This window comes from Arvicola amphibius, chromosome 14, assembly GCF_903992535.2.
Source record: "Arvicola amphibius chromosome 14, mArvAmp1.2, whole genome shotgun sequence".
In the NCBI taxonomy this organism is placed as follows: domain Eukaryota; kingdom Metazoa; phylum Chordata; class Mammalia; order Rodentia; family Cricetidae; genus Arvicola; species Arvicola amphibius.
The window spans coordinates 57,054,014-57,078,164 of NC_052060.1; the positions used below are offsets into that span (position 1 = coordinate 57,054,014).

The following is a 24,151-nucleotide window of genomic DNA, read 5'->3' on the forward strand; positions in this document are numbered from 1 at the left end:
AATTACCTGGTTCAAGATCTCAATAGGGTAAGAAATCTTAAGTCTGCAGGACGGTGGTGGTGCACGCCTTTAATCCCAGCACCTGGTAGGCAGAGGCAGGCAGATCTATGAATTCAGCCTGGTCTACAGAGCGAGTGCCAGGACAGATTCCAAAGTTACACAGAGAAACCCTGCCTCAAAAAACAAAACAAAACAAAACTAAGCTAAACAAATTAGTCTACACTGATTCCAACGTATTCCATTCTAGAATATCCACATCTCCAGTATATGTTTTTTGAAATTAGAAATGGAGGTTCTTCTGGTATTTACAAAAAAACTAAACAATGTTAGAGGGGAGTAAATAATACTCTGAATTATTTTGATCAGAACACTTATTTGTTGTAACTCTAGTTAATGAAATAAAAAAATTACTGAGAATAAATGCTATTTGCTGGGCAAAGCTTTCTTAAAGCGCGACTGAATACTTTTTAGGAACTCTTCGAGGTTTTACACCGGGTATGATTAAATCTGTAGCCCAATACCTTTACTGTTTTTCCAAGTCCACGAACATTTTGAGATAATTCAACACATGTAAAAATATGAGCTGAGCTATAAAATGGCCGAGACAGAGCTGGGTAAAAGAAAACCGCTGGTTTTATCTGCAAGCACATGACTTGTTAACTATCTATGGGTCTTGAATTTACGGGCACAATAGCTTCCGGTTATCAGGAAGCCGGTAGCATATATTTCTCGCATTCTAAGATTCCTGAAAAGAAAATGCTCTTAGACCGAGAGAGGGGGAAAATAACATACCAAATGCTATTCTTTCTTAGCAAGTTGGGGACGGGGGTCATTGTGGCACACGAAAGTTGAAACAGAACAGGACTTAAGAACCCTCCCTCCCTCACCCCAATAATTGTTTGCATTACATTAGGCATGCTCAGGAACGGTCTCGGGAGATGTGTAATTATTGGCACATAAAGCAAATATTAGAAATTGCCTAATAAAATAATCTAATCCAGAAAACTACATTTATCTGCGGCCCCGCAGGGGGTGGGGTGAACTCATCAATCAAGCCAATTTGAGTGAAGAACACGACCGTTCGTTCACTCGTGTAGGGCCACGAGATTGGCCGAATGACACACAACACTGCTGGGTCTAACACTGAACGTCACAACACTCACGTTTTTAAAGGACAAAGGGCTGTCATAGTTTCACCATCCGCTCACCCACATTATTTTTTAAAGACACTCGATAGGTAGCAATCGATCGGGAACTAAGGGCCCGGCGGGCGGTCTGATCATCCCCACGTGTGACCCCCGACAGCCTGGCAGTCGCAGGCGGCGGCAGCTCAGCACCCCGAAGGATGCTGGGCTCCCGCCGGGGCCGCAGACGGTTCTGCAGCGTCGCCGCAGACACGCGCGCGGCCCTCGGGGGCTCGCGGGACACTGTTGCGTGAACTCCACGCCCGGCGGCGTCAAGCGCCTCACTACGGAAACAGGGAAGGACATGTGCTCCGAGGACGCGGCGGGGCGAGGCGCCCAGAGCGGGAGCAGACGCCACCTCGACGACCGACGCCCCGCCACCGCGAGGGAACAATAAGCCTCCAACGCGCCGGGAAAGGGCGCCCCGGTCAACCACTACTCTCGCGAGATCTTAGTCAAATCTCGCGATAGTCTCTACCGGGCGGCCCGTCTCCGCGCCCGCCCCCAGCCCCGCTAGCTCTGAAATATCGCGAGATTTCCCCCGCCTAGTCCCGCCCCTTTACGGCACGATGGTCGCACAAGAATGTGATAGAGCCTCGACGGCCGCCATTTTCTTCCTTTCTTAGCGGTTAGCCAAGAGGGGAGCCTCCGCGAGGAAGCGGCAGCGGCGGCTGTAGCGTGGCCATGGCCGACTACTCAACGGTGCCTCCGCCCTCGTCTGGCTCAGCCGGCGGCGGCGGCGGAGGAGGCGTTAACGATGCTTTCAAAGATGCCCTGCAGAGAGCCCGGCAGGTAAGCGTGCAGCGCGGCGGCTTCCCCGAGAGCCTCCGGCGGGCTAGGCCCCGGCCTCGCTGGTCTCCCGGGCTAAGCCGGAGACGGCCATCTGTCCCGGGGTCCCAGGCACTCGGGGCCGAGCTCGGCTCAGGTCCGGGCTGAGCCTCCCTTCCCATGCGCGCTCCCCAAACGTGGCCCCGGGGCTTCCACTTCCGCAGCGCGGCCCGGCTCTCTCGGGTCGGCTTCCGTTCGGTAAAGCGTTTGTCGCTGTCCACAGCGGCGGGGAAGGAAGATTTTAGGAGGCCGGGTCACGGCTAGGGCAGGACGGGCTTGACCGCCTAGCGGTGCTCGCCGCTCCGCCGAGCCCTCCCTCCCCGGAAGGTAACGTTCGCCTGGCCCCGGGAGGCTCCCCGAGCGCCCTTCCCCGGGGCGGTCAACCCGCCTGTCTTTCCCTCCCGCTCAAAATGGCCTCAGGCCGGTTCTCCCCGAGCTTTGGGTTTTAATCTGCCTCTCCCGAGGCGAGACCTCCATCCTCTTTGTGTTCCGTTGGGACGTACTGCTGCCCCGAAGGCACCACTTAGCGGGTTGAAAGACAAAAGTGCTTGTACTTGAAAATCTTTTTCCCATCTCTGGACTTTCGTGTCTTCAGGTAGACCTCTGATTTATTTGTAGCTTAAAAATGTAGCGTTGTCTTGGTGGGCACGGTCGTCCTTAGTCCCTGCACTCCAGAGGCAGAGGCAGGCAGATCTCTTTGAATTTGAGGCCAGCCAGGACAACAAAGAGACCTTGTCTAAAAAAGACGTTACGGAATTTGGGTTTAAGCTAATAAAACATCTTTTTATGGCACTCTATCGTAGTTGTTAGACATTTTATAATAGTGTTGAACAAATATTGCAAAAGTCGGTTTTGACTATATTAGTTTACTTCCTTCCTAATCTCCCCCGCCCCCTCCCCCCCGGACTGAAAGATTACAGAGTCAAAGTTTATCAGCTCTACCATGATGTGGCAAACCACGTGTTGGAAGATTTACTAGTCTTTTATTCATCTAGCGTATTTAACTATCTAGTACACGGATACTGAAAAAAAATAGTTTCATTTATTTGTGGAGAGGGCTCAGTGACTGTCGTGGTTTGTGTAGAAGTCAGAGATAACTTGGGAATAACTTGGGAGTTGATTCTCCTACAACGTAGCTTCCTTGAGTCACAGGAGAGTCGACAGCTTTAGATATGAGTCTCTTTATCTGGGCCTCTTGAGGAAATTTTTTTGATACCAGGGTTTATAAAAGGACAGGCTGGCCTGGGATTTAAGGCGTCCTAAGCCATCTTGGTGCTTGCAGGTGTGCTCCACCCCCTCAGCTTTGAAACATCTTAATGTGTAATTCGTTTTCTAAGGAAGGTGTGAGATAATCCAGGAATCAAATATCATTGGACAGAATAGCTAATGCTTTGATTAATAAGAAAATAAACAGAACAATTATGTAAAAGTTTGCACTGTGAGGCAGGCACTGTGCAAGATAGTGGATGGGTGACATTCATGCAGTGCACTGGTGGGGTAGCACAGAGAAGAAGCAGCAACCTGTACAAAGGTGGGGGTTTCTGGACTGACAGTCCAACAGTTAAGTCAGCTGGAGTATAGAATTGATTAGGAGAAGGGAAAGGTGTGTAGAAGTTTCCCATTTGTGAAGATGGGGCAATCGAAGCTCAGAATGTCTGAGAACATTTGACAAAGACAAGACTCTAGACAGCACACTAGAAGTAGATTAGCACCTCTACCCTTGAACTGCTAAGGAAAGTGTGGATCAGCATTTAGGAAATAGACTGTTTTCAGGTCATTATCTTCTGAGAATCATTGTTTTGAACTCCAAAATGTGTAACTGCAGTGAGAATGGTGCTAAGTGCTGACTTGTTTGAAGAAAATGCAAAAATCTAAGTGGGAAGCTTGGATTGTACCTGTGAATTAAAATCAGACATTACCCATACATGATATATGCTTAATAAAATTAATTATTGATAGAGCTCATAATTCCAACATGTGAGAAGGGGGGAAGAAAGGCCAGCCTGGGCAACAGAGTGAGACCATATTGCTGTATTGAGAATTGATTGATCTTCAGGGATTTCTTTTTTGGTTTTTCGAGACAGGGTTTCCCTGTAGTTTCTAGAGCCTGTCCTGGAACTAGCTCTTGTAGACCAGGCTGGCCTCGAACTCAGAGATCCGCCTGCCTCTGCCTCCCGAGTGCTGGGATTAAAGGTGTGTGCCACCACCGCCCGGCAGGGATTTCTTTTTTAATGTTTGTTGTTACCAAGAAAATTATTTTCTGAGATTAATTATGGAGAGTTATCTGCTTTGTGGTGTTCTAGTCTTTGTCAGTTTTCAATTTTTTAAGGTTTTGCTTTTTCTTGAATGAATGAACCAAGCACCAACTTTGATTTTCTTTTGGACAGTTGTAGAACTATCAATAGATATCCCATAGTAAGGAGATTAAGGTCTCTCTCTGTAGCTATGGTTGGATGAAATATGAAGTATACTTTCTTGTGCATGTTTCTTGGAGTTCGAGTAACCTCAGAAGTGTTTATAAAGGCTAACTGTAGAGAGTGGTCACAGTCTAAACCACTTTCCTCTAGTTCAGTATGCCATCTTCTCTGGCATTTTTACCTACTGCCTTTATCAGCCCCACACAGTGCACTTAGATCCCCAACACACCTTTTGTAAATGCTGCATTTCAAGATCAAAGGGTGGAAAAGATGTGTTCCCTGCTGTGATTGGGAAAACCTTCAGGAGAAAAGGTTAGGTACCCACAGATGAAATAGGCTTTTAATGGGGAAATGACAGGTGGTTAGTAAAGTTGATCACCACTGAAGACTTAGATTGTAGGCCTTTTCATAGACTTTGTGTGTGGTGGTATGGGCATAGATGAAGAGGAATATCTAATAACCCTGGGAGATATAGTTGACATAGGGATATAACTTCTTGAATATACTCTTAGTCTTCCCCAATCTTCTGCTTATAATAAACAGATAATTAGGTTAGTTTCATATCAGTGTCTTAGAAGTATCAGTCATATATTTGTTTGTTTTTCCTTTTTTCGAGACAGGGTTTCTCTTTGTGCAGCAGTGGCTGTCCTAGATTTTGCTTTGTAGTAGTCCATGCTAGCCTTAAACTCAGAGATCAGTCTGCCTCTGCCTGCTGTGATTAAAGGCGTGCACCACCACTGCCCAACTGATGTTTTTTTTAATAGAGCTTAATCCCATACCATTCCTTGTTAGCTCCCTAAACCACTAATGATAGTTTTAATTAATCCTAACAACTCAATAGTGTATTGTTGTAGAAAATTTAGTGTAGGAAATTTAGAGTAGTAAATGTATGTTAGTATAATAACCTTTCTGATTTTTTTTTAAGATTGCAGCAAAAATTGGGGGTGATGCTGGTACATCATTGAATTCAAATGACTATGGTTATGGGGGACAGAAGAGACCCTTAGAAGATGGAGGTAAGTTATAGCCAGGAACATTATAGTTACCTTGCACAGTGTTCAGATGATGAGGGGTTTTCACTCTTACTTATTGAAATAATTTATTGACATAGTACTATGTATCAATCTCAGAAAAGGGGAAAAGACAGACTTAGAAGAAAGGTGGGTATAATGTGAGCCTTATATTATTGCGATAGTAAATAGTTCATTTTTTTCCTGTTTTAGGAGTATGCTTAGTTTGCTCAGATTTCTCGTTAATATTGAAAATAAACGAAAATATAAATTACTTAGGAAACACTTTCCTGGTTTTCCCAATTATTTGGTATGCTGCCTATTCATTTACTTTGAATTCACTTCAAAGGCTTTTATAGTGGATTTATAGTGCTTTTTTTTTTTTTTTTTTTTTTAAATTTTCGAGACAGGGTTTCTCCGTAGCTTTTGGTTCTTGTCCTGGAACTAGCTCTTTTAGACCAGGCTGGCCGCGAACTCACAGAGATCCGCCTGCCTCTGCCTCCTGAGTGCTGGGATTAATGGCGTGCGCCACCACCGCCCGGCTTTATAGTGCTTCTTATTTTTAAAAAACATTGACACTTCTGTAATTAGAAGTATGTGCTTTTTTTGTTTTAGTTCTGGTGTGTGTGTAAATTTTGATATTCTAATTGAGCATATAGAAATGTAATTGTAGCCCTGAGTAGGAATACTTGGTTTCCTTTTAAGTATGCTTATATTTGCAAAGTGAGGTTTTTAAAATGAAAGAAAAATGAGCTAATGATGCTTCAGATGTTGTGTGTAATGTATTCTTTTTATTTTATGTGTAGATGGCTCTTGGACAAATCCGAGCAGTACAACACACTGGGAGGGAATGCCCTCTCCTTTTAAAGGCAGGAATTTTTATTTATTACCTGTGTTCAGTATGTAAACGTGAAATAAACAAGCCAGTGGATTCTTAAGAGGACACAACTGTCTCTTGGTTTATGTGTCTGAATTTTTTGCTAAACAAAAGCCTTGGCATGGGAAAAATAACAATAGTAGTGCTTTGAACTATAGACTGTCTATTCTAATGTATGTGTTTTATTTGAGAAAGGCAGTCACGTAATTGCTTTGAGGTTTTGTTTTTTGCTAAATTCATGTAGTGAACTGTTTCATTTGGTAATAATAAAACAGTTTAGATTGAAACTGTCTTGTAATATGAGCTTTCCTTTTTATTAAAGCTTTGTGATCACTGTCAACTACCCTTGTCTTTTGATATGTCCATTTTTATGTAGCTGATATGTAAGATTTTTATATAGCTATCTATCCCTAGTTGTCAGTTCTTACCATAGAAGAAGCATCATTAGCTTTTAGCATTGGTATTCACCAGCGTTTAAATACTTTGTTTTGAATCATTCTAAACTATTTAGAGTGTGCATTGCTTAAACAGGAAGAGAACGAAAGAATTTAGGTTTTGTGGGTGTGGTTGTTTTGTTTTGGGGGGTTTTGTTTTAGAGTTTTGAGTCTAGGTTGAATTGTGGCAGTTTTGGTTGGTTCAAGTGGTAAAGCTTTATATCAGGTATTTGATAAACATTGGCATTCTTGCTTGGGGGGGGAGCTTTGTTTTTAATTGACAAAAAGTAAACGAAATTTAATTTTTCAGATCAACCAGATGCAAAGAAAGTTGCTCCCCAAAATGACTGTAAGTACTTTCGTTACGACTTTTTAAATTGTTTATATATAAAATTATATATGTATGTGTGCATCTCTGTGAATTTGTGTGCACTCAGAGACCAGAAGATAGCATGGGAATTCCCTGATAGTGGAACTGCATGTAGTTGCAATCCTCCGTGTGGGTGCTGGGAACTGTTATACTTTTGGATAGGTTGTGGATTTTGGTTTGGAGAATTTTGTTTTTGAGCCAGGCTCATTCTATAACCCTGATTGGCCTTGGCCTCACAGAGATTCATCTACTTCTGTTTTACCAATGCTGGGATTAAAGGTATGCCTTGCCACGCCAAAGAGGGTAGGTAGATATTAAGAATGTCTAGTCAGAATTTTTTTTTTTTAACAGATGTATGCTTTTTTTTTTCTTAAATAATGATTCTATTTTAATTGTGGCCATGTATGTGTAAACATTGTTTGATGTATATAATTTAACTTCCAATTTTTAGGCATGTGCCACTTGGGGGAAAAAAAGTGTTTTGTGTGCCATTGCTAGTATATTTGCCCTTTCTTGGCTTTCTTGCAGCCATCAGTGATGATTTGAATAGTCTGAATCTTTTATTCTCTTCAGTATATGGATCAAAGAAAGAATGTAGAATACTTGGTGTGTTTGTGTTGAGTAAACTTAAACTCTGAAGTTTGTTTTGTTTTTTGTTTCTTAAGCTTTTGGAGCACAGTTACCTCCGATGCATCAGCAGCAAAGGTAGAGTCAAAACCTTAAGTACTTTGCAAGTCTTAGTTGAATTGTGTATATAGCCAACCAAGTTAGTTTATATTGAAAATGTCTATACAGTTTTGTATGTATGGTTTATTTCTGTCCTATTGGAAAAATGATATAGAATCGTTATTTTCTTTTTATGTAAGAAATTGGTAATTCGGGAAATAGAAGAAAGTAAAGTAAATGGTAAAATTATATTCACTCTGAACTCTTTGACATACTCAGTTCACTGTCTTGCTCACTTACACTTGCTGCCAATTTAAGAACCGGAATTTGAGCTTTTAGGAGACCTTGGTTGGATTTATAAAGCTACCTTTCATGTCCAAGCACACATCTTCCTTTGAAGAAAATACTAGTTTCTGTTATTTCTTAGCAGATCTGTAATGACAGAAGAATACAAAGTTCCAGATGGAATGGTTGGATTTAGTAAGTAACATAATTTTTAAGTTTTCAAAACATAAACATGCTTTAGAAATTTAAGGTAAATAATAACTTTTCCTTTTTCCTCCTCCTTAACTAGTAATTGGCAGAGGAGGAGAACAGATTTCACGCATACAGCAGGAATCTGGATGCAAAATACAGATAGCTCCTGGTAATGTTCTCCTTTTTGTGTGTGCATTTTGTTGTTTTGTCCCTGGCTCTCGAAGTTTTTTTATAGTGGCTAGAAAACATGAGTATTAATTTTAAGTTTCTAAAGATGGTGATGCTACTTTTTATTTTTAACCTAAGCTTTTCTTTCTATTTAATTGTAGATAGTGGTGGCCTTCCAGAAAGGTCTTGTATGCTAACCGGAACACCTGAATCTGTCCAGTAAGTTTGAAAATGTTAAGTCTGCTTAGATAGCAATGTGAAGACTAAACTTTTGTGTATTCATTCCTTCTGCATCATTGTCTTCTACTGCTGCCTTGAAAACTTCGCTTTAAAGTTTATATAGCATGCCTTTCTTGAATAATAGGGATCATCATCTAAGACAGAAAATTGTTAAAAAACCAGGGACCAAGGAGGTAACACAGACATCCAGGTTCTTGCCTTCCACGTAGGAAGAACTGAGTTTGTGCCCAAGAGCGAAAACCAAAAAACTTGGCATGTTAATATGAGCAGTCTTTGTAGTGTTGGAAACATGCAGACTTTGGGGGCTTGGTAGTAAGCCAGCCTCCACTGTTTCATGGCTTTAAAGCCATTGAGAAGACTTTATTTCAAAAGGTGATACTACGCCAAGAATGTCACTGATCGTTGTAATTTGGCCTAACACTACAGCCACAGAGAAACCCTGTCTCGAAAAACCAAAAAAAAAAAGTTACATTCATAGACACAAAATTACTAAAACTTGATTTGACTTACATATAAATAAGTTGATGATGTCATCCAAAACTACCGAAATCTTCTTTAACACTCGTTTGTTTGTTTTGTTCTTGTTTGTTTGGTGGTTGGTTTTGTTTTGTTTTTCTAGACAAGGTTTCACTGTATAGCCCTAGCTGTCCTAGAACTCCCTTTGTAGACAGTCAGACTGACTTCAGACTCACCTCCCAAAGGTGTCTGCCACTCCTGCCCCACTCAGTGTCTTGTTACTTCCCGTTGCTATGGCAAAACACCATGACCAAGGAAGGCAACTTAGAAAAGAGTATTTTATTGGGCTCATGAAATCAAGCCACCACACCCACTTAAGCTCATTTACTGAAAACTTACAAGTTGTGAGAAGTTATTACCTCATCCTGCACTGAAAAACAGCCTTCCCTTGTGTTCATTTGCCTAAGACCATTTCTTCCTACTTCAAGACATCTTCCTTATGACTAGATTGCTGTATTTGGTTCGTAGTCGCTTTATTACTACCCCTTTTCACATTCCTTTTGGCTTTGCTTTTTCTTCCTGACTCACCATGCATGTGCATCCAAATTCAACTGCTCTCTGACACCAGTGATTAGGATCAAATTGGTTGACTGTTGTGTTTCATTTTGGGGTAAGGTTGGTTATGCTACACATTTTTATATTAACTTGTTTATAGATCAGCAAAAAGATTACTGGACCAGATTGTTGAAAAGGGAAGACCAGCACCTGGCTTTCATCATGGAGATGGACCTGGAAATGCAGTTCAGGAAATCATGATTCCAGCCAGCAAGGCAGGACTCGTTATTGGAAAGGGGGGAGAGACTATTAAACAGCTTCAGGTACTGTTATGGTAACAATTATTATTTAGTCTTTTAAAAGCCAGTTACTATTTTTTGTTAACTTGCATTATTTTCTTAATTATGATAGGAACGGGCTGGTGTTAAAATGGTTATGATTCAAGATGGGCCTCAAAATACTGGTGCTGATAAACCTCTTAGGATTACGGGTGACCCATACAAAGTTCAGGTAAGCCTCACTTTGTCATTTATATAAAACAGGGGGGTGACAATAAGCATCAAATTGTTTTGAGAATTTTTCTAAATTAGATAACTTTCTATTTTAGCAAGCCAAGGAGATGGTATTAGAGTTAATTCGTGATCAAGGTGGTTTCAGAGAAGTGCGGAATGAGTATGGCTCAAGAATAGGAGGAAATGAAGGGATAGATGTAAGTAAACAGGCTGGATCCGGAATTGTGTCCTAGTCCATAGAGTGCTTTTGTGTTCTGTTTGGAGTTGAATTCTTTTTATATGTCCCTTTTCTCGATTTCTTCCTTGGGGTATTTTTATCTTGTTACTGTTTGACATGATCGTTTACTATATTTTATGATTTGGTGGAGATGAATTTTTGAGAAATCGTATTTTTTAATATACTTCATCTTTTACTTCCTTAAGGTCCCAATTCCAAGATTTGCTGTTGGCATCGTAATAGGAAGAAATGGAGAAATGATCAAAAAAATACAAAATGATGCTGGTGTTCGAATTCAGTTTAAGCCAGGTAAGGGAAGGTATATTTGGTGTTCTAAGAATTGATAGCTATTAAATAGCTATTAATCTCGACACTCAAAATTGTTTTGTCATGATTGTTTTTTTTTTTTTTGTTTTTTTTTTTTGTTTTGTTTTTTGTTTTTTTTTTTTTTGTAGATGATGGAACAACACCCGATAGGATAGCACAGATAACAGGACCTCCAGACAGATGTCAGCATGCTGCAGAGATTATCACAGACCTTCTACGAAGTGTTCAGGTTTGATAGGAAATTAACATTTTCAGTTTGCTTTCATTGGAAGTTTTTATCATAACTGAAAAGTGCTCTTCCATATTGTATTAGAATGTGTTGATTTATTAAAATGACTAAATATTTACATTGTTTTAAGATAAACATCTTAAGGGCAGAAAAACTGTTGCAGAAACACTGCAGAAAAAATAGGGTATTAAAAGCTGTGTCAGAGACACATGGAAGACAGCACAGAGACAAGTGTTAATGTAACCCCACAGGGTCTAGTGGCAGAACATGGAGAGGTTTGGGACGGGCTTCTTAAACGCTTGTCACAGTTCTGTGAAGATAGGCAGAGCTACACAGAAATCCTGTCTCAAAAAGGAAGTTATTAATTGAATTTTTTTGTCAAGTAATATTTAAATCATCTCTTAATTTCATTGTTGAGAAATAGGAAACTTTGGAAATAAAACTAATGATTTGTTGAAGCCTTTCTTTGTTCATTTTTTTTCCCTCCTTCAGGCTGGTAATCCTGGTGGACCTGGACCTGGTGGGCGAGGACGAGGCAGAGGTCAAGGCAACTGGAATATGGGACCACCTGGTGGACTACAGGAATTTAATTTTATTGTGCCAACGGGGAAAACTGGATTGATAATTGGAAAAGGCAATGTATTTTAAATTCTTTGTTAAACATAACTGATTTTTGTGGACACTTTATTGTACACAAATTGTATTGATTTTTGTTTGTTTGTTTTTGGAAGTATTTTAGTAGGAAAGGGATTTTACATGGCAACTAAAACAACACTCTGTTAAAAATGGGATTTGTGTTTCATTGGCTTCTAAGGAAAGGGGTCAGTTATCTGTTGAAATAAAACTTGATCCTAATTGAATTGGGGTGACTGGTTTGGTTTAGGTTTTTGGGATTGTATTTAGGTTAATTTTTTTTTGTTTCTTACAAAACCTCTTTATTGAAGTTTTACTATTCTAACGCATGTTAGGATTTATATATTTTTATTGTATTTGGTATGAGTTGTAGATGGAAGACCAGAATAAGTAGAAAATCTTAACAAATTATTGTCCAGTGGAATACTATCAAACTTTATTAAATGGGTGTTTTTAAAATTATAGCATTTCTTAAATTCTTTGAGCTAATTTTTTTCTTTTTTTTAGGAGGCGAAACCATAAAAAGCATAAGCCAGCAGTCTGGTGCAAGAATAGAGCTTCAGAGAAATCCTCCTCCTAACGCAGATCCTAATATGAAGTTATTTACAATTCGTGGCACTCCCCAGCAAATAGACTATGCTCGGCAACTCATAGAAGAGAAGATTGGGGTGAGTACCCTTTAAACTTGTTTATAATGTAGTTCCTGGTACTTAATTCAACTGTACCATGGGGAAGTGTATAGTTTGTCATCTGAAATTTAGAGCTTTTGTGGTGTAAGCACACCATCATGTAACAACATAGGAAAGATGTCCAGAATTACAAGTATCCTTGTTAAGCATACCACTTCACAGTTGAGTGTCCGTAGATCAGAGATAATAATAGATCTGGCAGCAGCAGTTGGATAGCCTAACTAGTTACAGGAGTTCAGTGTTTATCAAAGCCCACACTATCCATCCCTGCTGCGTCAAAGTAGTAAGTTAAGGTATTTATCTCCCATTCTGCCAAAATAACTTATAATTTCTGACTTTTGGACTGGCTACTGATCATCAGAGGTTTGAAACATAGACTAGTTTGATTCTTCTGGAGCTCCTTGGCCACCTAGCCCAGTAGGAGGAGGGGGCTGCTTGTTGGTTCCCAGCCACCTGGGCTAGCTTAGCCCTAAAATAACCACACAGAAACTGTATTAATTAAATCACTGCTTGGCCCATTAGCTCTAACTTCTTATTGGCTAACTCTTAAATCTTAATTTAACCCATCTCTATTAAATGGCTGTGGCTTACTGGCAAGATTCTAACTGGCGGGAGCTGGAGAGATGGCTCAGCGGTTTAAGAGCATTGCCTGCTCTTCCAAAGATCCTGAGTTCAATTCCCAGCAACCACATGGTGGCTCACAACCATCTGTAATAAGGTCTGGTGCCCTCTTCTGGCCTGCAGGCGTATTATACACAGACAGAATATTGTACACAGATAGAATATAACAAATATTTTTAAAAAGATTCTAACTGGCGTCTCTCTGACTTTTCTTTTCCCAGCATTCAATTCTGTCTTCTGCCTACCTAAGTTCTGCCCTATCAACAGGCCAAGGCAGTTTCTTTATTCATTAATGGGAATGACAGCACACAGAGGGGATTCCCACATCACAAGTTCACTTAGAGAAACCAGTCAGTGAAAGACACTGGAGGTGGTGTTGATCCTGACTTCCACAAGCACCTGTACATCTGCACCCACACTAACAAGTCACATGGAGACAGCATACTAAGTGTACTGCACCTTACACAAAGTAGAATAGAACAGTGTCTATTTTAACAGAGATATTCCACCTGTTGTTGGCGGCACACACCTTGAATCCCAGCACTGGGGCGGGGCGGGGGGGGGGGCTGTTGTAGGCAGATTTCTGAGTTTATGGCCAGCCTGGTCTACAGTGAGTTTCAGAATAGTCAGGGCTACACAGAGAAACCTTGTCTCCAGAAAACAAAGCCAAAAAAAAAAAAAAAAAAAAAGCAGTTATTCCAAGTGATTTTGGCACATGGTCAATTTTTGAAAGTTGTCTGGTAGTGCAGCAGATAGAGACTTGACCGCTATGGCTTTATAGTGAGGCAGATAGGGGTTCACTTCGTTGTTGGGTTTTTTTTTTTTTTTTAACAACAAAGGAAATTTGAAAAATGTCTTAAGTTTGAATGTACACCTTGTGATTGTTCATAAACTGAAGATATTTGCAAGTCAAGCAATGCCAAAAACTGACACCAAAGATTTTCATTTTTCTTGCTTTGTTTTTGAGACAGTGTAGACTAGGCTGGCCTTGAATGCAAAGGTCTGCCTGCCTTTTCCTCTCAGTGGTGGAGTAAGAAGCATAAACCACTATATCCAGCTGATATTTTTTTTTTCTTAGCCTAATAGACCTAGATCAGAGTATCTGTTGGGTCATATTGAGAAACAATATTAACAGTTTGGTTTAGTGCTTACTAAGGCATAAATGTCCTAGTAAGCATTAGTAGTGAGGAAGTTGGTAGCCAAATACAGTTTAGGTATTTTGTCAGGCTGCTGAGTTGGCTTAATGTGCAAAAGAACCAACTGATTGTGCCACCAGAACTGATGACTTGAGTGCTACATGGAATCGTCATGATGGCAGGAGAGGACCAGCTACCAAAAGTTGTCTCCACATCACAGTGTGGCATGTGCAGTCATACTCAAAGGAAATAATTTTGATGGGAGAAGCATTTTCTGAGACTGTAGAGATGGCACAGCAGTAGCAATTCTAGAAGACCCAAACATTTCCCAGAAAGCCTGTAAATCAAGCATCAGGGGATGTGGTGCTCTCTTGTTATTGTTGATGTTTTGAGACAGGGTTTCTCTGTGTAACAGCTGGCTTGGAACTCACTATGTAGACCAGGCTAGCTTGAAACTCACAGATAACCACCTCCCAAGTTGCTGGGATTAAAGGTGTGTGCTGCCACTGTCCAGTGGATGTGGTGCTCTTTAAGATTTTTTTTTTTTTTTTTTTTTGGTTTTTCGAGACAGGGTTTCTCTGCAGCTTTTAGAGCCTGTCCTGGAGCTAGCTCTTGTAGACCAGGCTGGTCTCGAACTCACAGAGATCCGCCTGCCTCTGCCTCCCGAGTGCTGGGATTAAAGGCGTGCGCCACCACCACCCGGCCTCTTTAAGATTATTATATATACAGTATTCTACTTGCATACCAAAAAGGGGCACCAGATCTCATAGATGGTTGTGAACCACCACGTGGTTGTTGGGAATTGAACTCAGGACATCTGGAAGAATATAGCCACTGCTCTTCTGAGCCTTCTCTCTAGCCGTTAAAATTTTTAAAGATTGTAAGCATTTTGTTCAAAAGCATTAATATTAGTTGTCATTTGTAAAAAAATAATGTTTTAGGACATCTACATCTAATGATTCTTGTAGGTTTTGCAGGGTGGCCTATCAAAAAAAGAAATGAAGCCAAGTATAATAGCACAGGTCTTTAATCCTCCCGGCCCCTGGAAGGTAGAGGCAGACCAATCTCATGAGTCAGCCTGGTCTACATAGTCAGTGAGATCTTACCTCCAGATAAGGGAGGAATGGTAAAAAGTGTTGTGATGAGGTTATATAGAATAACTGATGTGTTGTATCAACTGTGAAGGAACTTTTATATGCTATTTAGAAAGGATGGGCACAGCATGAGGATGGCAGATCAAATTACTGGTTTAAATGGGATTCCTGTGACACTTGTTTGGGAGACTAGATTGAGAATTATATGTTAAAAGTGTTCCCTAGACAATATGCAGTTTGGGAAATCTATTACCAGAATGGTTGTCTGATATAGTAGGAAAGTAAAAGAACTAGGTGGCCTGATTATAAGTGAATGAATGGATGAATAAATAAATAAAATGGCATTGTTTGGAAAGGAGTAAAAAGCTAAAGGGAATTTGCTAGTGCTCATTTTAATGAATTTCACATGTCATAATTTGAGGTTTTTTGCAGCTTCAGGAGAGGAAGGTAAATTTAAACTTGTTACTTGAGTAGAAAGTAGTTGGCCTTTGAGTTGCTTAGCCATTACACTGAGTGTATTTTGTATGTTTTTGTGTGCTTTTTTTGTTATTGTTTGGTCTTTCTTTTTTCTTTCTGCAGGGCCCAGTAAATCCTTTAGGGCCACCTGTACCCCATGGGCCCCATGGGGTTCCAGGTCCTCATGGGCCTCCTGGGCCTCCAGGGCCTGGAACTCCAATGGGACCATACAACCCTGCACCTTACAATCCAGGACCACCTGGTCCAGCTCCTCAGTAAGTACTAAGTTTGGTTGGTTCTGGGCTTTCCCTAAAGATCCTAGGCTGAGATGGCTCAGCAGTTTTTAAAGCACTTAATACTCTTACAGAGGGACCTGGATTCAGTTCCCAGCAGTACACGGTTGTTTACAACCATCCATAACTCTGGTTCCAGGGTATCTGACACCGGTTGTATATGGTTGGTTGCACATACACAGGCAGAACCTACACATAAATTTTTATTTCTTTTAATAGAGATTCTTGCTTTTGGTAAATGGTATTTGTGTTTGTCTTTTCAGTGGTCCTCCAGCCCCATATGCTCCCCAGGGATGGGGAAATGCATATCCACATTGGCAGCAACAGGCTCCTCCTGACCCAGGTAGAGGATAACCTACTGTTAATATGTTGTCTGTACTCTGCCTACTGCTTTGTATATAACATCTTTGCTGTTTTTCAGCAGTGTTGGGCACAGTCTTCCTGCAGTGTAAGATTGATAGAATTTTTTTGTCTCTGCATTTTTGAGCCAAGGTCTCAGCCTAAAGCTCAATATGATCCTCAGCTTGTTTTACAGTGCAGTATAGCTCAGTTTGGCTTAAAATTAACTTTTAAATTATTAAAACAGAAAGCTGAAATCAATTGCTATATAAAGTACAGTGTCTTAAGCTTTAGATAAAACATTGCTGTTTCGTATGTTGTAACTTTGTAGTAGTTCATATTTATAAAATAATGTATCTAACACTGCGAAGTTCTAAAAGAGGATGAATATAAATTATTTTATTGCTGATAAGATACCTTAAAATATTAGTAAAAATTAAGTCCCCATTGCATACCAAAACTCTAAAATACATCTATTTTTTCTTCTAATCTGAATTTTCTTTATCATTCTGTTCTCACTTACATTCCCACAAAATGGTTTTGTTTCCCCTCCATCACAAGCAAAACTGTCCACTTATAATTTGGTCCTCCCCCGCTCCAACACACACACACACACACACATACACACACACACACTCCAGCCTCTGTAGTTAGAATTCAGCGGAGAAATTTCAAAGAATATGTTCTTAGTTCTAGATTACTTTCTACATCGTATTTTTTTTTTTCCAAAAAACCAAAGCAATTGTGTTAAATATAATTGCTTTGCTGGATTTGTTAAACATTTTAAATTTTAATGTTTTAATGTGGCCTTAATAATGTTAAATTATCATAGGAACTTTGCTCAGTCACCAAATACCCACACAACTTCTGTTCATTTAAGAAACAACTTGAGAGCTGGAGCAATGGCTCAGTAGTTACTTTGTCTGCTCTTCCAAAGGTCACGGAGTTCAGTTCCTAGAAACCACATGGTGGCTCAAAACCATCTGTAATGGGATCTGGCACCCTCTTGTTACCTGGAGGCATACACACAAATAATTCTCTAAACATAGTAAAAAAAATATTTATTTTTTTTAATGAAAGAAACTGCTTGAGCCAGGTGAAGGTAGCACATGTCTTTAGTCCCAGGAGGCAGGGGCAGGCAGATCTCATGAGTTTGAAAAGACAGCCAGGGCTACATAAGAAAACTATTTAAAAAAAAAAAAAAAAAAAAGGAAGAAACAATTTGGATTGTGGCATCTGAGTGTAAAAGATGAGCTAAGCCTATTAAGGTGTGTTCCCAGTGCAAACAGTAATAGACTATAAGGTGTGGAAGAAGCATCAAGTACAATTGCTTTAAAAATTAAGAGTTTCCTTCATTCTAACAAGCATTTAGGAGTGGCATGATTAAATGAAAGACTTACATTGTATACGACTGCACCATGAGTGGTGTTTGGGATAGCTACTGTGGTTAAGAAGTTCTATAAGGACTGGAGAGATGGCTCATGGTTAAAAGCACTAGCCACTTTTCAAGAGAACCTGAGTTTGATTCTCAGCACCCACATGGTGCCTCATAGCCATCTGTTTAGGCTTAAAATCAGATAGGTAAGTTATATTCCTATAACTGGTTGATTTGAGTTTTTTTACCTAATACTGTTTTCTTCATCTTAAGTGGATAATTGGACTGATACTGTGTTAAAGAGTAGTGACTCTGCAGTACATTCTAATTACAAGGAAAACACTTGTTCAGGTTAAAAAAGGAAAGAAAGCTTGGTGCAGGGGATGCTAATCATAATCAGAGGCTGTGGTGACTGGTGACAAGTCCAGCATTTTTTTAAGAGTGTTGGGAAGTGGGGCTGATGGAAAGGACAAGCATGAAGACCTAAGTGACTGCAGTGCTGAGGAGGAGTCCTGCCTTTCCTCAGCCACAGCTCCTTGTCCAGGAGACGCCTCACTAACCTGCACATTTGTGTAGATGCACACATAATACATAATTAGAAGTAAAATACATTTAATTATATAAAAAAGATGAACAGTTTGAGAACATCCAAAGTCAGTCATTGCCCTCTATCCACATATGCACACATGAGCAAACATGCTCCCACACACAGCTACACAAAAGGATGAGCTAGGATGTTGATATCATGAAAGACACAACTGACAGCAGAGGCCACACACATGTAATTCCATGTAGAAGTAGAGTCACATGGAACATGATTTCAAAAATGTTTTGCGGGTAATATCAAGTGATATACTATGCTTGGGATATCCTAATGATTATAGGAAAATTAAATTACAGAATAATTTCAAGGTTTTGACATTGGTGAAATACAGACTGTTTCTTGTTTTTGTACAAATTAGCTCGTAGATGTCTTCTCTACAGAACTGTTGCTGAACTTACTTGGGTTGGGGAGAGGGAAACAAAGATACAGGGTTAGGACAAGGCAAACCATGTGAAGCCAGAAGGTCACCCCACACCCTGGTTCCATCATTCACTAGTTTTGTAACCTAGGAAACTACTTTACCTGAGGCCCAAGTTTCTGAACTAAAAGCTAAGTGCTAACAATGATACTAAAAAAACAAAATTGAAAGTCTGTTGTCAATTTTTCAGTTTGTAAGGAGTCCCCAGAAAGATAAATGTTGATTGTGGAGTTTACATATAAACCTTGGAATTTTTTTTCTGTTTTTAAATTTTAGCTAAGGCAGGAGCGGATCCAAATTCAGCAGCTTGGGCTGCTTATTATGCCCACTATTACCAACAGCAGGCACAACCCCCACCTGCAGCTCCTACAGGTGCACCAACTACAACCCAAACGAACGGTCAAGGTAACTACGGTAATTAAAATTTTTATTTTCTATTTTAAAGCCAAAGTTTGTGTTTTGATTTATATGTTTACTAGTGTGTTATAACAAAATTTCCTTTATTTTACTTTCAATCCTGGGAATTGAACCCTGGACCTTGTGCATACTGTGCTAATACCATATCACTAGGTTAGATCCCTAGGTCTAAGGTTTTGAAGAGTCAGTGTGACTGTGGGTAAGCATACTAAATCACTTTGAAATAGTAATAAACTTTAGTCTTTGTTCTGTTCCCCTTTTACTCCATTACCTGGGTATAAATGTCTGTTAGTTATGAAAAGCACTACTGAAAGCTGTACCTGGAGACATGAAGTCATATTATCCTTATACATACATACTTGTGTACTCATTCCAAAATGAATAACCGTCGTCTTTTAGAGTTCGTACTCAGCATTGATACGCCACTGCTGTACACAGCCCTTAGATTCGCTAGTTGTCCCAGTGTTTCTATCGAGATAACCTAGTATCATACAGCATATTTATTAGGTCTGTTATGTCTAATCACGGCTGGAGCACTTTCTTGGTCTTTCCTTTTCTGTCTCTAAGAAGAGTATAACTCAGTTGTTAGGTATCTGTCAGCTTAGGTCCCTTGGAGTATTAACCCTGATATGCCATGTTTTTGTGCTGTGGTACCACCACTTACTATAAGAAATTAGTTAGTATTTTTTGGTAAATTTTACTGGAATTATATCAGTAGTGTATTCATCAAACTTCTCCCTCAGCCTTAGTCTCTATTAGTAGCCTGGCTCAGTAAACTACTGTTACTATAACTGTTAACTGTTGGTTGCTATCATTGTATATTAGTTGTTATTTTATTGCAAGGAATAGCTTTCCCCCTTTTTTTTTAACTGCTTTCATTATATTGTCCTAGATTTGGGTGGTTGGGATTATCTTCAAGGTGGCTCTGGTGTCCTTCTGACATTCTTCAGGTGCTTCCTTAGTACCTAACACAGTAAGATGCTTTGTCTTCTGAGCTCCAATCAATGATTCATTCATTTTTTTTCAAGGGTAGACTTGAAACCAGACTGAGTATACTCATTGGTATTTAAATCTCATAATTTGAATCTGGTATTTAAATCTGATCATAACCCTTTCTAAAATAGAACTAGAAAGTATGTTTTGGGGCTGGCGCTTAATAGTACTTGTTCCTGCAGAAGACCCAGGTTCGATTCCCAGCACCCACGTGGTGACTCACACTATAACTAATTTCAGGGGATCCAGTGCGCTCTTCTGACCTTGGAGAGAACCAGACACCTTCAGTGCGCAAATAAGCATGTGTGGGCAAAACAATAATACAGAAATAAAACTATCTAGAAAAGTTATTTAAGTATGTTTATATACATGCAAGCTAATACATACCTAATAAAAATAGCATGATTATCTGCTTATATTTTAAAACATTGACATTCTATTCTAATGCTTCAAAACTATCATCAGCTTTTTAACTTTTGTATTTAAAAATGGCCAGAAGGTTCATGTCCTATGTTTCTTTCATGTGCATTTTCTTAATAGCCCTTGTTAGCAGTTTCTCTGCGTCCTTTCGTGCCTGCTGTCTTGTGTCCACACTAGTGCACTCTACAGCTCCACGATAGATAGTGCGCACTCCGTGTTCATGGTGCACAATTGCCTTCGAAACCTAAATCTTGTTTGTTGTTTTGTTTTATTTGTTGTTTTGTTTTAACAAGGAGATCAGCAGAATCCAGCTCCAGCTGGACAGGTTGATTATACAAAGGCTTGGGAAGAGTACTACAAGAAAATGGGTATGCTGTATATTTAATTTCATTAATTAAATCAAAGAACTTAGTAACTATGTATTAGAAGGCTGGATTTTGCTTAGAAATTTGTTTTTAATATTTTAGATAAATTATCCATATTTTTATAATGTTGAGATTAAGAATATCAAGGGTGTCATTCTAAAATCATTGAACCTGCAGCATATTAAGAACATTCTGAGAATTTCTTAGATTTGTGTTTATATAGCAAGAAAATGCATTTGTCAGCAAGCTAGTAATTAAAAGAAATTTCCTTACTAGAAAGTAATATATGACTTTAATTATTGCTATACTTTTGTGTGATGTTCTAACTAAAATAAGGTTAAATTTTAGAGCCCCAAGCAAAGCGATTGTATGTGTCATCTTCAATTTTGCTGTCAAATAAGCAGGAAATTAAGACACAATGACATATTGCTTTAATCTTAAACATTTGCATGCATTGAAAAGGAAAAATTATGATCTTTTTTTTATAAAAGCTTGTGTTTGACAACTATTGAATGTATGCCTCACACAGCCATGATGGTTGTGTAAAAGTACTTACAGCCAGAGATACAGCTGCTTCCAGATTAAAGAGGTTTCCTACTTGCACAGCTGTTTAGAGAAGTGAATGCTGCATTATACTCCTGAGACTTCACAGGTGTGCTAGCTTACTTTTTTCAACCTCACTGATCTCAGGCAGGTTATGACAGTTAAGCATTTGTACTAGAAACTTTCTAACCTTGAAACAGTGTTCTGTGTGATTAGCATGAATACATAATTCGTTATTTCAACTGGGGCACTTTAAAGAAAGAATTGAAATGTATTAATCATTCTGTGATAGTCAGAGGTCAAGGCATATAGCCACCTTAACTGTGCTGAAATAATAACGGTACTTTTTTTAAAAAATAAGGAATTGAATATGAAGAGGCCAAAAAGCATTAACTCCATGTGTAATTTCACCATGTGTGTTGATTTGTTGGAGACCAAGGCCTGCAAACTGACATAGGTGATCATGGTAGAATGAGTTACAGCCTGCTATTTGTTTACATGACATCAAATCAGTTTTGTTTAGTTAATTGTAGCTTTTGTTGAATATAGACATTTTAACTCACTTTGATTTTAGTTTTCTGCTTTCTAGCACTTCCCAGCACACCATTCTGTGAATATCTGGGTTCAAATCCCCATTGCATCTTAAAAAGCCAAACATGGCCAGTGCATGTCCTGGTAACCCCAGTTGGAGAGCTGTTTTCCAGGAACTTGCTGACAAGTGTTTTTGAAATGGAAGAGAGAAGAAAATAGAGGAGAAAAAAGTCTTGAAGGCTCTTGGTCTAGTTTAGGTAGTACGGTGCTTGGCTAGCATAGATGAGCTCTGGGTTCATCATGTGTGTAGGTGCGTGAATTATCTCCAAAGGCATTTTTTTTTTTTTTTTTTTTTTTTACTTTCCCAAATAGGCTGACCAGGTTTCATAATTATAGTCCTTGTGAACTGCTTCGAAAAAACTCTGTCGTCTCTCTGTCTCTCTCTCCCTCCCCCCCTCTGTCTCTGTCTCTCTGGGTTTCAAGTTTCAAGACAGGATTTCTCCGTATAAAAACAGTTAAGGCTATCTGGGAACTTGCCTTGTACCAGGCTGGCCTCAAACTCAAAAAGATGTCTGCCTCTGCCTCCCCAAGTGCTGGGACTTAAGGCTCCAAAGATTCTTACAGATGAAGGAAAAGATGTTTTGAGTCATTGCGAAGAGCAAAATACAGAGTGGTAGAGGTAGCAGGTTGTTTGTTTGGTTGGTTGGTTGGTTTGGTTTTGGTTTTGGTTTTTGGAGACAGGGACAGGGTTTCTCTGTAGCTTTTAGAGGCTGTCCTGGAACTAGCTCTTGTAGACCAGGCTGGCCTCGAACTCACAGAGATCCACCTACCTCTGCCTCCCAAGTGCTGGGATTAAAGGTGTGCACCACCACTGCCCGGCTGAAGTTGCAGGTTTAATAAAAACTTCTGTAATCAGTAAAGAATTAGGCACCAGATAAAGTTAAGGTAATTCCTGTTTAGAGGAGAGTAGGTGAAGTCATCTTGGGTAAAAACACTGATAACCTAGTAACAAGAAGGCATATACTATAAATTTCTGGTATCTACATACACATACATGGCTTCCATGCCCAAACACACAAAACATACACACCACAATTTTTTTATAACCCTTACATTGTTAAGTACTAATGTGGTGCTCAGAAGGCATCTAATACCTTAAAGCCCAGAGGACATAGCTGTGGAACAAATGCAGGTCTATCAAGAGATAATTGAACACTGTGATGTGTTTAATAAGGGCGACTCTTACACTGTTGTAGAAATGGTGACACTTTCTGTTGAGCTCTATGGAAATATTGGGTAGTGTCCTGGTAAGATGTAGACCAGACTCCAGTGTTAGAAAGGTAGAGACAAAAGGGTAAAGACATGGGTATGTGAAATCTAGAGCGAATTAAGTTGTTAGTGGTCAGAGTTGTTTGCAGATTTGGGGTTTTCATAGAGTCTGAAGGAGTGCTTTATATGTCTGTCCATAAGTATCTTATGTCATTGTGCATAGCCAGATTTGCTCTCGTGTAGTTTTATAAAGCATATAGTGTGATTTTTATACCCTGTTGGAGAGTTTTCTAAATATTATTTTGAATTACATCTATCTCCTTATAAAGGTCCAAATGGTAAACTGAAGTTATTTATTATGGATGTGAAAGTAGAAATAGGGAATTTTTGTAGTAATAGAAATGTTTTTACATTGCCCAAACAAGCCCCCCACCCCGCACATTTTAAGTTTATGTCATAGATCTCAGTTTTTGTTCACATGGCTGACCTTTATTCTGTGAACACGTTTTACAGTGTGTAACAGGATGCTTTCTGAAATTATAAAATATAAAGGGTGTCCCTTTTGTCTTCTCAGAGCTCCATGTTCATGTAGCACATACATACTTCACGTGTTCTTTTTTTAGTTTTTTGCCTTGGCAGTTTCAAAAAGGTGGGGAAATTGTACAGGAGTCATAGGTTTGGCCAGTGTGTTCAGCTAAATGTACTTGGTTTATATTTTATGCCTGAGCCATACAAAGTAAGTTGCAGGCTAGTTCATTTTAAATATATTATACTCTGTGTTTCTAACTATTGTAATAATGTCCCTACCAAGAAACTGTCTCTGCAGTTAACTTGTTTTTGTTTGCAGAATCTGTCCAGTATTCATATGATTTGATGACTGTATTTCTCATTTGATAACTCAATGGTCACTGTGTTCAGAAGCAACAAAACTACTCGTGGAAGCTGAGTTTTATTTGATTCATTGATCTTGTCCTTTTTATCAGCTGCC

The 24,151-nt window shown here is 39.5% G+C and overlaps 1 protein-coding gene across 13 annotated transcripts in view; it reads left to right on the top strand.

Moving 5' to 3' along the window:
• The first annotated feature begins 1,744 nt into the window (after positions 1–1,744).
• The window catches only part of Fubp1 (far upstream element binding protein 1), a 28,521-nt gene continuing 6,114 nt past the window's right edge, over positions 1,745–24,151 (top strand). For 7 of the 13 annotated variants that reach the window (XR_005283076.1, XR_005283072.1, XR_005283074.1 and 4 more), the window contains exons 1-18: positions 1,745–1,976; positions 5,355–5,445; positions 7,061–7,099; positions 7,786–7,825; positions 8,214–8,266; positions 8,361–8,432; positions 8,593–8,650; positions 9,843–10,005; positions 10,094–10,192; positions 10,290–10,391; positions 10,618–10,720; positions 10,867–10,967; positions 11,460–11,601; positions 12,108–12,268; positions 15,720–15,871; positions 16,153–16,232; positions 18,902–19,039; positions 20,749–20,823. Coding sequence is in view for 8 of the 13 variants with exons in the window: in XM_038310881.1 (XP_038166809.1) it covers positions 1,869–1,976; positions 5,355–5,445; positions 7,061–7,099; positions 7,786–7,825; positions 8,214–8,266; positions 8,361–8,432; positions 8,593–8,650; positions 9,843–10,005; positions 10,094–10,192; positions 10,290–10,391; positions 10,618–10,720; positions 10,867–10,967; positions 11,460–11,601; positions 12,108–12,268; positions 15,720–15,871; positions 16,153–16,232; positions 18,902–19,039; positions 20,749–20,823 (1,777 nt within the window). In the remaining 5 variants the exon portion in view is untranslated. Of the gene's footprint in view, positions 1,977–5,354; positions 5,446–7,060; positions 7,100–7,785; positions 7,826–8,213; positions 8,267–8,360; positions 8,433–8,592; positions 8,651–9,842; positions 10,006–10,093; positions 10,193–10,289; positions 10,392–10,617; positions 10,721–10,866; positions 10,968–11,459; positions 11,602–12,107; positions 12,269–15,719; positions 15,872–16,152; positions 16,233–18,901; positions 19,040–20,748; positions 22,247–24,151 lie in introns of those variants that run through there. The other 6 variants (XM_038310880.1, XM_038310884.1, XM_038310879.1 and 3 more) reach the window with 5 other exon arrangements.